The following is a 13,440-nucleotide window of genomic DNA, read 5'->3' as shown; positions in this document are numbered from 1 at the left end:
ATTGTGATGTACTTGTGATGTGTTTCTTTTTTATGATGAAAATAATAAAAATTTATACTCAAAAAAAAAAAAAAGCAATGGCTTCATCTTAAATTTAGATGAACAGTTTCTAAATGTTGCAAATCTAAAGACTGCAAAGGAAATTTGGTTGAGGTTGAGAGCTGTGCACGTGAATGTTTCTGCATGCAATATGGTGCAATTGTCAAGAAAACTTTACAGAGCCTGTTTGCAATCAGGTGAATCTGTGGAACAGCATTTAAATAAAATGCAAAGTTTAATTTTGGACTTAGAACAACGTGGGATTAAATTCCCTGAGTCCCAGAAAGTTTTATTGGTGTTGAACAGTTTAGATAAAACCTGGGACACAGTTTCTGCAATATTTGAGTGTAAAGAAGAGCAAGACTTAAATTTTGAGGCTTTAAAGGCATGTTTGCTTAATGAAGAAGAAAAGCACAATTTTAGAAGCAGCCAGGAGGAGGAGAAATTCCTGAGGAGGAGGTCCAGACTGCAAGTCTCCGGAGAAGCAAGGAGCAGATGGGACCAAATTGCAACAAAAGAGAGATTTTGCAAGCAGAGAGCTCAGCAAGAAAAGAATTGCTACATTTGTGGTGCTAACACACATCTGAAAAGGAACTGTTTGCAGAAGAACAATTTGCAGCAAAGGACATTTGTGCAAGCAAAGAAGACTGATTTGCAAAAGGAACATTTTGGTGTTGCAAAGGTTTGCTATAGCAACAACAGATACAAGTGGCTAATAGATAGTGGGGCAAGTCAAACAATTGTTAATGACTCTGAATTATTTTGCAGGTTTGTTCCAGTAGCACAAGAAGCTGTGACTTTGGCAAATGGCCAGAAAGCAAAAGTCATCGGAAGAGGCGATGTAAAAATTCCATATTTGGAATCAAAGTTTACCAATGTGCTTTGTGTACCTGAAATGGAACATAATTTGTTAAGTGTGTCTAATTTAGACAAACAAGGTTTTGAGACCATTTTTGTAAATGGGAAGTGTCTCATCAAAAGGAATGGGAATATTTGTGCAGAAGGCATAAAGGAAGATAATCTATATGTATTGCAGGGACAAAAGGTTCAATGTTCCCATATATTTAAGAATGTTGCAGAGCACGATTCGTGCGTTCACCTTCTACATAGAAGACTAGGCCATGCAAGCTTTAAAGTTTTGCAGCAAATGCAAGAGTTTGCAGAAGGGCTAAATTTAAAGGGATGCAAAACATATTTGGACTGTGCAGTATGCAAAGCATCAAAGTCAAAGGCATTCCCAGTTAGTAAATATAGCACAAGACAAACAAAAAGAGCTCTACAGCTGGTCCATGCAGATCTGGTGGGACCTATGCAAGCCAGTTTGGGAGGAGCAAAATATGCACTGGTAATTGTTGATGATTATAGCAGGTATAGTTTTTGTTACTTGCTTAGAAGTAAGACAGAGGTGCTACAATAATTCAAACAGTGGGTAAGTTTTGTAGAGAGAAGGTACAGACAACAAGTGTGTCAGTTGCAAACTGACAGAGTTACTGAATTTATGTCAACTAAATTCCAACAATGGTTGGTGCAGTTGGGGATAAGACACAGACGTACAAATCCTTACACAGCAGCAGAGAACGGTGTAGCTGAAAGAAGGAATGCTCTTTTGCAAACAATTAAAGATTCATTGTTAGAGGATTCTGGTATGAGCAGGTCATATTGGGGAGAAGCCATATTGACTGCCAATTATATAGTTAACAGGCTGTGGAGTTCCTCCATTAATAATACTCCATATGTCATTCTATATGGGAGAAAGCCATCACTGCACATTTGAGAATTTTTGGAAGTACTGCATGGGTACATATTCCGAAAGCAATCAGAAGAAAGGGACAGCAAAAGGCAAGAAAGCTCAGGTTTGTGGGCTATGAGCCATGGTCAAAAGGATATCGCTTTAGCGATGGAAGTAAAAGAATTGTAATTTCAAGGTCTGCTAATTTTGCAGAACAAAATTGGAACAGAATTAATGCAAATTCTGGGTATGTCTCACTTAATGACGGTGATCTATTTAGTGACAATAACTCATCTAATGATGGAAAAATGATTATAGACGATGTCAATGTTCAGGGAGGCTGAACAAGACATGAAGCCAGAAAGACTTGAGACACAGGAGCAGTTATTACAACGTAGGTCAGAGCGATGTAACAAAGGAATTCCGCCTGACAGGTATTCTGCCAGCAAGGTAAAGGTTTGCAATGTGTGGTATGAACCAAGAAGTTATAAAGAGGTGTTAGCATTACCAAAAGCTGAACAAGAAAGATGGAAGGAGGACATGGATAAAGAGATGAAATCCATGGGAGACCATGAAGTATTTCAATCAGTAACTTTGCCACAGGGAACCAAAGCTGTGGGTTGTAAATGGGTATATAAGAAAAAGGTATTGCCAAAAAATGATGTACAGTTGTTGCAAGATTTAAATATTAATGTAAAAGAATCTGTAAAGGTATTTGAAGACAACGCTGCCTGTATAAAAATGGCAACTGGTGACAAGGTGAAGAACAGAAGTAAACATGTAGACATTAAGTATTGTAATGTCAGGGAAGCTGTAAAAGGAAAATTGATTAGTTTACATCATTGTTCTTCTGAGGGTAATTTGGCAGACATGATGACTAAACCATTGGGTGGTATTCACTATGGAAAATGTATTAAGTCAATAGATCTGATGCCTCTTCCTGTCATGAAGGGAGGAGTGTTGGAATATTCATGAGCAGGAAGAGTCATGTGGTAACTCAGTCAGCCAATGTGAAGAAAGTGCTACTGAGTCTGTGCAAAAGGTATTGAGTTAGGAGCTGAGTTTTTCAGTCAGTCTCTGGTTTGTCTCTGTAAGAAGTCTTCATTGTGCTATGATGCTGTAAAGAAGAATGTATGGTATTGTAAATATTTTGATATGAATATAGAGGAGTTATTTGAATCAGCTAAATGCAGTCAACTGTGAGAGCTTCTGATTTATTTTTCACCAATAGAGAAATTAAAATTCTGTAACAGAAGAAATAGTTCAGGCAAGCTTAATCGATGATTGATGTGGCAAGACTTTCAGTGCCATTCAAGGAAAGTAATCCTAGTTTCCTTATGGATCTACCATCTCTCTCTCTCTCTCTCTCTCTCTCTCTCTCTCTCTCTCTCTCTCTATCTATCTATCTATCTATCTAGAGTACATCTATCCAAAACACTCTCTCTATTTATCTATCTCTATCTATCTAGCTCTTATCTTTCATCTATATATATATATCATCTATCTGTATGTCTGTCTAACTATATCTATCTATCATCCTCTATCATTTCTCTAACATCTTTCTATCATCTATAACTATTATCTGTCTGTCTGTCTGTCTGTCTGTCTGTCTGTCTGTCTGTCTGTCTGTCTGTCTGTCTGTCTATCTATCTATCTATCTATCTATCTCTCAGATTGGCTGAAGTGAGGATGAGAAAGCAGAGAAAAATTCCTGGGATTGAAGGAAATTTTACAAAACAGGATAGTTTGGCTTCCAAATCCAAACACAAATCAGAGGATTAGAAATTATTTTGCAAGCCAAAAGTTATTTGATTACATGCATGACAATTTTTACTTAGAGATTTTTCTGTTTGCCCACTGGATTTTAATCTTCTGCCTTATCTTCTAATCTTTTCAAGGCTTTTTGAAAATGGTATTGCACTATTTGAGTATTTATGTATTTTTGAACAATCTTGCACAATTCCAAATCAAAGAATAATTACAAAACGAATAGGTGCAGTTTAGCACTTGCTGCCCATGTGATATTCCTATCTCTTGAAGGACTCAAGAGTGGGTGTAACTAATAGTAGGAAAGGTATTTATAAAAAGGGGGAGTTAAGTACTGGTCTTAAAAAAAAAGATTTCTTAATATAAATCTCAAGGTAGAATTTACAAACCATTGTAGCCAAACAATAGACTTCAGAGAGAGCTATGATGACTGAGAGCAACTTGAATCTTCTATTCCCCATACCATGTTACTCAGGAATACAAAAATATCCAAGCCAGAAGAAGAAAGAATTATAGAATCATAGAGTATCAGAGATGGAAGGGGCCTTGGGGGTCCTCTATTCCAATCCTCTGCTCAAGGAGGCCCTATACCATTCTGGACAAATTTTTGTCTAATCTCTTCTTGAAAACCTCCAGTGATGGAGCATCCACAGCTTCTGGAGGAAAGCCGTTTCAATGATTAATTGTTCTCACCGTCAGGAAATTCCTTCTTAGTTCTAGGTTGCTTCTCTCCTTGATAATCTTCCATTCGTTACTTTTTGTCCTGCTCTCAGTTGCTTTGGAGAACGGCTTGATCCCCTCTTTGCTGTGACTGCCTTCAAGTATTGGGAAATTGCTGTCATGTCACCCCAAACCTCTTCTTTGCTAGACTAGACATATCTAGTTTCCACAACCATCATTGTACAGTTTAGCCTCCAAACCTCTAATCATCTTTGTTGCTTTTTCTCTGCACTTTTCCTAGAGAACGGAAGGAGAGAGTGCACTGTGTACCATTGTGACTTCCTGAAGGAAAGGGAGAATTTGAATCTAATAAATAAGGCTTTAGTAAGACCACACCTAGAATACTGCATCCAGTTTCGGTCACCATAGTATAAAAAAGACGCTGAGACTCTAGAAAAAGTGCAGAGAAGAGCAACAAAGATGATTAGGGGACTGGAGGCTCAAACATATGAAGAGCGGTTATAGGAACTGGGCATGGCTAGTCTAGTGAAGAGAAGGACCATGGGTGACATGATAGCAGTGTTCCGATATTTGAGGGGCTGCCACAAAGAAGAGGGGGTCAACCTATTCTCCAAAGCACCTGAAGGCCAAACAAGGAATAACAGATGGAAACGGATCAAGGAGAGATTCAACCTAGAAATAAGGAGAATTTTTCTGACAGTGAGAACATAAACAAATGGAATGTATTGCCTTCAGAAGTTGTGGGAGCTTCATCACTGGAGACTTTCAAGAAGAGACTAGACTGCCATCTGTCAGAAATTGTATAGGGTCTCCTGCTTAGACAGGGGATTGGCCTAGACCAGGGGTAGGCAACCTTGGCTCTTTTTTGACTCATGGACTTCAACTCCCAGAATTCCTGAGACAGCCATATTTTATTAGTGAATTTGCTCCTCTTACTTGAGTTGCAGGTTCAACCACTGTTTCATCTGCACCATACAGAGCAGACAACTCCACTGTAGTCTTTCCTGTGAGGAAAAACAGAATTTTAAAAAGCAAAATTAATAACATAGGAAGAGCCATTTTACAGAATAGGAGAGAGTTTGGGACTTTCTGGAGAATTGAGGACCTTTGATTACCTCCCAAGGTGTCCAGACTTGGATCTTCCAGAGAAACGCTCCTCAAAAACAACTCCTGAGGAGAATTTGATGGATTCCTGCTTCCCTCAGAAACTCTGATGTCCTTTGTGAAGGACTTGAAGTAGGAGAAAGGAGAAAAGAAGAATTAGTGGACATTACACAATACAAAGTGGATTCTTGAAAGCCACCAATGTTCATCAGTGAGGCTGGAAAATAAGAAAGGAATGTCTGTCATCATTTTTTTATAACAGGTAATGAAACAATATCCTACAAGAATTAATGAAACATCTCCACATATTATGAATTCCAGAAACCTGGTAGGGAGATGTCTATGGAGATTCTCAGTCATTCAGGTCATGGTTGTCCCAAAGGTGCTTTTTCAAGAGGCAACTGGACTTTCTTTTTTTTCTCTTTGAAGACATTTTGCTTCTCATCCAAGAAACGTCTTCAGCTGTGACTGGATGGTGCGGGGGGGGGGGGAATGTAAGGATTTATATAACTTGCAGGCAGCTGGTCATTTTCATTGTTTTAGAGATGTTGAGCCCACTTGGAAGTTTATCTGTATCTCAGGGCCAGCTGAGTAGTGCAAATGGGTGTAGACCCTTCTTGGAACTGCTGAAAGGACTGTGTGTAGACTGGAGATAAATGATGTCGTATCCCCCCCCCCCTATTGAGAGATTCAACATCATCTATCTCCAGTCTGCAACACAGTCCTTTCAGCAGTTCCAAGAAGGCTCTACAACCATATGCACCACTCAGGTGACTCTGCAAACACAGATAAACCTCCAAGTGGCCTGAACGACTCTCTAAAAGAATGCAGATGACCAGCTGTCTGCAAGGAATATAAATCCTTCCATTCCCCACCATCCCAATAGAGATGAAGAAGCTTCTTGGATGAGAAGCGAAACGTCTTCAAAGAAAAACAAGAAAGTCCAGTTGCCTCATGAAAAAAGCACCTTTGGGCCTCTGGAAGGGAGGGGTGAAGAATTCAACCACATTCTTTATTCCAGTCAAACCCTTCTGGGCTACCCAGGTGAAGGTCTCTCACCTGCTCCTTCTGCTCCCCTGCCTGAGCCAGAAGGCCTTCCACCAGGGCCACCGCCTGGGAGCTGCTCTCTGCTCCACACTCCCGCACCCAGTTCTCCATCTCTGGGGGCAGAAGGGCCAGAAACTGCTCCAGAACAACCAGGTCCAGCATCTGGGCTTTGGTGTGCTTTTCTGCTTTGAACCATCGATTACAAAAGTCATGGAGTCGGCTGCAAAGTCCTCGGGGATCCTCAGAAGTCTGATATCGGACGCTCCTGAAGTTCCAGGACTGAACTTCTGAAGGGATGATGGTGTCTTCTTCCAGGATCTTCTGCCCACTTCTTGCCCAGGTTTCCTCACAGCGCCCAGGCTGAACAGTTGAAAGTCCTGTTCCAGTTCCCTCACTTGCTAAAGGTTGGGTCGCCATTCTTTTTCTGTCCTGTAACGCAACCCCAAATGGGTCCAAGGACTCTTATGTGAATCTCCAAGAAACGTTTCCTTTAAAGGACTGTTTCTCTTGCTGCAGCTGTGGTGATAGTTAGAGGTTCAGCCCTCTTTAGCCGAGAGATACTTTTATCTATAAAATTATATGATGAGTACAAATGGCTTCCAGTTTGTGTCTCTAAGATAGAAAATAAAATAAATTCAGAACAAAACCGAATAATAGAGTTGGAGGGGACCTTGGAGGTCTTCTAATCTAACTCTAATCTAATCAAGGAGAAAAGCAATCTAGAACTAAGGAGAAATTTCCTCACAGTTAGAACAATTAATCAATGGAACGACTTGCCTCCAGAAGTTGTGAATGCTCCAACAGTGGAAGATTTTAAGAAGAGACTGGACGATCATTTGTCTGAAATGGTATAGGGTTTCCTGCCTGAGCAAGGGGTTGGACTAGAAGACCTGCAAGGTCCTTTCCAACTCTATTATTCTATTCTATTCTATTCTATTCTATTCTATTCTATTCTATTCTATTCTATTCTATTCTATTCGTGCTGAATTAATGTATTTGGAGCATTTTCTATTTCTTGATTCTTTTTCACAAGTAAGGTCTTGCTTTTTAAAAACTAAACCTACATTCACCTCCAAGTGGCTTCACGCAACATGTCAACACTCCAACCAGAAAATCTCTGTTCACCTCAAAAGAAATGCAAGAACATGCATTAGGATGCTCCATTACCCTTGTTGAAGACTGACTTTTGGAGCGCCAAGCCAGACTCTTACAGGCAGGCATGTCCACACAACAAGTTCCCCCCCCCAAACAGGGTCTGGAGATACTGTCCTGCTTCACTGTCCTGCTTCCATTGTGAAGGATTTGGCTCTCTTTTGAGCCTCATCCAGCACCTAGTGCGAATCCGGACCCATCTGGGGCATCTCCTGTCTTGCAAGGCTTTTCTTATCTCTTGCTTGAGATCTTCCTTCTTCTACCCCCTTCATCCCCCCCAGCTGTTCCCAGAAAACCAGTCGGGAAGGACTTCCCCAGTCCCCACCTCTTTCCTGGGAATCCTGAGTTCCGTCGAGGAGGGGGCAACAAGGCTGGTCTGGTCTTCTGCTTCCCCCCCCCCACGTGTCTGTTGTGTGCATGGAAAAGGGGGGGGGCAGCAGGGGAACATGGGATTTGGTTTCTCCCACTCTTGGGACTCAGAAGACTGAACTTGGATGAGGACTTGGCATGTATCCCTCCCTCCTCCAGGATGAGGACCCTCCGCCTCCCTTTGCATGGGAAGAGAGACCCCCCCCTTCTCCTCCCTTAGGGCCACATCTGGCTGCCTCCCCTGCAAGACATTCCCCCCGCCTTTTTTTTCTTTTACCTGCAGCAAAGCTCAGAGGGTGATGGAGAGAGAGTGCAGCGTCCTAGAGAGGCAAAGCTCTGTGACGTCATTTCCTCCTACTCCTCCTCCTCCTCCTCCTCCGGAAAGCCAGCTGTGGCCTTCGTCCTCCAGCCGCTCCATGGTGAAGCGCCCTGTGTTCCCTTCGCTTGGCAGAGGGAGCCCCCTGGTGGATGCCTTGTGCAACGCAGGTGCTCAAGGCAAAGAGAGGAGAAAGGCTGCAATTTCCGTGAGAGGCTGTCATGTCCTCTCCAAAAGCGTCTTCTTGCCCTCCTTTCTTTTCTCTTTTTTTATAGAGGCTGCTACAAAGGGACGAAACATAGAATAAGACATAGAATAACAGAGTTGGAAGGGACCTTATAGGTCATCTGGTCCAACCCCCCCCCCACACACACACCGACCATGGAGACCCAACCCCATTTCATGCTCTCCCACAGCCCCAGTCGTGTTACCAGTGTTGTGTCGTGGATGTTCACGGCCCCACTCGTGTGAGCCTTGCCACGGGCATTTGTAGCCCCACTCCTGTGAGCGTCATCCTGGGCATTTGTGGCTGCATTTGTTTGAGCATTGTAGGCATTTGCGGCCCTACTTGTGCATTAGCTGACCCAGTCGTGCGAGTGTCATGAGCGTACATGGCTTCACTCACGCGAGCATCGCTGCAAACATTGCGGGTGTTCATGCACGAGCACACGGGCTAACCCCCCCCCCAAAACCGTCCCCTCACACCCATTCCAGCCCGCCAATGCCGAAAGGTTGGGAAACTCTGCCCTTAGGCATGGCAGCCAGCTGGGTGACTTTTGGCCTGTCCTTCTCTTTTGGTAAACCACTCACAGGCTGTTTGTTGTAGGAAAAACAGGAGTGGGTATTCAGCTCCAGTTCTGATGCCTTTTTAAAGAGAGGGATTTCCTTGGCACCATGGCCAGCTGAGCCAAGTACTCAGCCAACTTTTATCACAAGATACTTTCTCTTCCGAGAAAAAGTTACACTGGATCAATCCCTAATGGTTCAAACCCCCTTCTAAATCAGAGAATCTATGTCTTGGATGGAATTCCTAAGGACCTATGTGGCTGGACTTCAACCCAAACCCCCGATTCAACCATGGTTTTGTCATTAGGTGGGGAAAATTACTGGGGATATAAGGAAGAAAACCTTTGATCTTGGACATTGTAACTCTGGAACATTGTCTGGATTCCTTTCCTGTGCTGCATGGGTAAAAAGTGCATTTAAAAAAGGAAGAATGAAGCTACAAGACTGAAACTTTATATAAAAACAATTCTGGAGATTCATCCTTAAAAGAATGAAAACCAAAATAAATTTATTTATTGAAGAAATTGCATGATGACAGCAAAGCTGAGATTGCCCATCCGTGGCTTAAACCTGGCATGGTATTTTTTTTATCATCCCAAGAGTTGAGGAAGCCAGAAGACTAAATAAAAGAGAACTGAAAGTGAGGATGAAGCTCTTTCTTTTAGCTTGTGGGTTGGTTTCTGAACATTTCATTACCAGGCTAGGTAACATCTTTAACGGAGTTTAGAGGATGTCAGTGTAAAGTGTTCTTGTTTATAAGGGCTTCAGGTGTGGGTGTGTCAAGAGAGGGTCTTGTGATGGGCTTTCAGATGGGGAGGTTACATCAGGTCAAGGTCATTGGGAGGTGAACGTCTGGGGGGCTTAAATGAGTTGGTTGAAGGTCGGTGCTCTCTCCGGTTGGCTGTGTGGTTGATTTGGATTCTGAGGAGTTCATAGGCTGGTTGTAGGTCAATGTACCTGTTGATGGAATTGCTCCCCATCACAAGACCCATCAGAAGCCTCTCACTGATGACTCACACCTGACCCATCACAAGAATAGAGTAGAGTAGAATGGAACGGAAGGGAATAGAATAGAATCTGGAGGGGACTTTGGAGGTCTTCTAGCCCAGCTTCCCAGTTCAAGCAGGAGAATCTATACCATCTGAGACAAGTGACTGTCCAGTCTCTTCTTAAATACCTTCAGTGATGGAGCGCCCACGATTTCTGAAGGCAAGCTGTTCCAGTGGTTAATTGTCCTCAGTTTTAGGAACTTTCTCCTAAATTCCAGGTTGCTTCTCTCTTTGATCAGTTTTCAACCATTGTTTCCTGTCCTGCCTCTGGTGCTTTGGAGAATAATTTGACCCACTCTTCTTTGTGGCAGCCTCTCAAATACTGGAATATTACTATCTTGTCTCCCCTATTTCTTTTCTTTAGACTAGCAAAACCCGAGTCCTGCAGCCTGTTGTAGCCTCCAGGCCTTTGATAATCTTACTTGCTCTTCTCTGACCCTCTCTTGACACACTCACATGTGAAGCCCTTATAAACACTTAACCCTGACATCCTCTAAACTCCGCTAAAGATGTTACCTAGCCTGGTAACAAAATGTTCGGAAACCAATTCACAAGATTGGAAAACAAACCTTCACCCTCATCCTACACCCAAGCTACAGATATTCGCCACTATTGCAGAAATGAAAGTGTTGACCCCCCCTTGTAATTAATGTTCAGTGATGGAGATGTAAATTAAGGAGCAACAAGAGCAAAGTCAAAACCCAGAGTCATTGTTATATAACTATGTTAGATGCTTCTAGTGGCCAATAAACTGAGAGATGCAAAAAGCGAAAGGTTCCAAAGTGGGTCTTCCAAGAAATAGTATATTCGAGGCTCTGTATGGACAAACGCTCAACATTATTCAAAAAAACCAATTGTCGTTAATTTTCTCCACTCTCTTCAGAATCGTCGTTCCTCCTTATCTTCCCTTCATTCCCTAACATTTCATTTCTCCACAGTAATAAATAGCTCAAAAGTCCCAAATTTCTGATAATTTGTTTATACGGTTCTTTTCTGTGCTCATAAAGGGACTGACGTTGAGTTCACACGTTTCCACACTCCAGACAAATGTACGATTTTTCCTGGTGTGGGTCCATTGATGGGAAGTGAGGTTACTTGACAAACTGAAACATCTTCCACACTCCGAGCATTTATACGGTTTCTCTCCAGTGTGGCTCCTTTGATGGGAAGTGAGGGAACTTGATGAAGTGAAACACCTTCCACACTCCGAGCATTTATATGGTTTCTCCCCAGTGTGGATTCTGTTATGTACAGTATACTGATATTTTTGACTGAAGCTTTTTGCACAGTTCTTGCATTTGTAGGGTTTCTCCCCGGTGTGGATCATTTTATGAGCAGTAAGAGAACTTGAAACTGTGAAGCCCTTTCCACACTTCGTACATTTATACGGTTTCTCTCCAGTGTGGATTCTGTTATGTACAATATATTCTCCTTTTAGTCTGAAGCTTTTTGCACAGTTCTTGCATTTGTAGGGTTTCTCCCCGGTGTGGATCATTTTGTGAGCAGTAAGATAACTTGAAGTTGTGAAACTCTTTCCACACTCCGGGCATTTATATGGTTTCTCTCCAGTGTGGATTCTGTTATGTACAATATAGTGACATTTTTGTCTGAAGCTTTTTGCACAGTTCTTGCATTTGTATGGTTTCTCCCCGGTGTGGATCATTTTATGAGCAGTAAGATGACTTGAAGTTGTGAAGCTCTTTCCACACTCCGGACATTTATACGGTTTCTCTCCAGTGTGGATTCTGTTATGTACAGTATACTTATATTTTTGACTGAAGCTTTTTGCACAGTTCTTGCATTTGTAGGGTTTCTCTCTGGTGTGGATCATTTTGTGAGCAGAAAGAGAAGTTGAAGTTCTGAAGCCCTTTCCACACTCTGGGCATTTATATGGTTTCTCTCCAGTGTGGATTCTGTTATGTACAATATAGTGACCTTTATGTCTGAAGCTTTTTGCACAGTTCTTGCATTTGTAGGGTTTCTCCCCAGTGTGGATCATTTTATGAACAGTAAGAGAACTTGAAATTGTGAAGCCCTTTCCACACTCCTGGCATTTATATGGTTTCTCCCCTGTATGAATCCTTGTATGGTAAGTAAGGTGTTTTGCACAACGGAAGCTCTTTCCACATTCCTTGCATTCATACGGTTTTTCTCCGGTGTGGATTCTTTTATGGTAAGTGAAGGAACTTGAATTAGTGAAGAGTTTTCCACACTCTGCACATTTATATGGTTTCTCTCCAGTGTGTTTTTGGTTATGAACTTTATACTGATATTTTTCACTGAAGGTCTTTCCACACTTGGGGTATTCATATGGTTTCTCGCCTGTGTGACTCTTAAAATGGGAAGTGAGATTTTGTGGAAAATCGAAGCCCTTTCCGCATACCCTGAATTTGTACGGTTTTTCTCCTGTGTGGATCCTTTTATGGGAAGTAAGATAATTTGAGTCTCTGAAGCTTTTTCCGCAATCCAGGCATTTATATGGTTTCTCTCCTTGTATTCTCTGAGGCAAAGTAACGGAGAAGGTCCTTCGGAAACGTTTTCCATGTTCATTTTGTTTCTCTATCGTGTGGCTTCTGCAACAGTTGTATAATCCTGATTCGTTTGCGGGTATTTTTCCACACTCTGGCCAAGCCTCTTTTTCTAGCTGATCATCTTTGCCTGAGAAGTCACTGACAGCAACATGTGGTAAAGTAGAGCATTTCTCTAGCTCCCCTTTTAATTGTTTTTCCTGAGAACTTTGTTTTCCAAAAAATGTCTCTGCGTGTTTCATTCTGCCTTTTTGCAATGGTGCTGCTGATTCTTGGCCAGAATCCTTCATCTCCCGTTCACCACCTGCTTGGAGCAGAAAAAAAGGAAAAAAAAGAAAAAAAAGAAGAAAAGTTGACATAAAGTAGTGGTGGCGAACCTATGGCACACATGTCAGAGGTGGCACTCAGAGCCCTCTCTGTGGGCACATGTGCCGTCGTCCCAGCCCCTCCTCCCCCGACGGCCCCCTCATCAGCAGCCCCCCCGGAGGAGAGACACCCCCGAGCGCAGCCCGCACAGAGCAGAGCAGCCAAGGACATGGCAGCCGGGCAGCGGGGACAAGACTCCGCCCTCTCACCCCGTTGCGTGCAGTTGATGCTGCAGGGTGCGGGTGGAGAGTGTGGCTGCCATTGCGCCTTTGGGCCACTTGGGCGATCTGTGGTGGGTGGCCCTGCCGGTGGGTGGGGGCGGGGCAGGTGGGGGCGGGGCAGGTGGGGGTGGGGCAGGTGGGGGGGCGGTTATTGGGCACTCAGTCTCTAAAAGGTTTGTCATAACTGACATAAAGTAAGGTGCAAACAGACTCAGGCCTTCTCATTGTTGCATCTCTTGTTTGAACATTACTGTAATCAAAATTATGCCCGCACCCTCTCAAATCT

At 42.8% G+C, this 13,440-nt stretch overlaps 1 protein-coding gene and 1 pseudogene across 1 annotated transcript in view; one reads left to right on the top strand and one right to left on the bottom strand.

The window, feature by feature from the left end:
- Positions 1–13,440, top strand: part of LOC107290500 — a 177,079-nt pseudogene that overhangs the window by 140,476 nt on the left and 23,163 nt on the right.
- Positions 1–13,440, bottom strand: part of LOC107290502 (zinc finger protein 729-like) — a 68,960-nt gene that overhangs the window by 53,485 nt on the left and 2,035 nt on the right. The window contains exon 3 of the mRNA XM_029284760.1: positions 11,085–12,871. Within this exon, the coding sequence (XP_029140593.1) occupies positions 11,085–12,871 (1,787 nt within the window). The remainder of the gene's footprint in view (positions 1–11,084; positions 12,872–13,440) is intronic.

This window comes from Protobothrops mucrosquamatus, unplaced genomic scaffold, assembly GCF_001527695.2.
Source record: "Protobothrops mucrosquamatus isolate PMUCROS unplaced genomic scaffold, P.Mucros_1.0 scaffold910, whole genome shotgun sequence".
Taxonomy (NCBI): domain Eukaryota; kingdom Metazoa; phylum Chordata; class Lepidosauria; order Squamata; family Viperidae; genus Protobothrops; species Protobothrops mucrosquamatus.
Note: the sequence above shows the minus strand (reverse complement) of the source record. Positions and strands in the feature narration are given on the sequence as shown.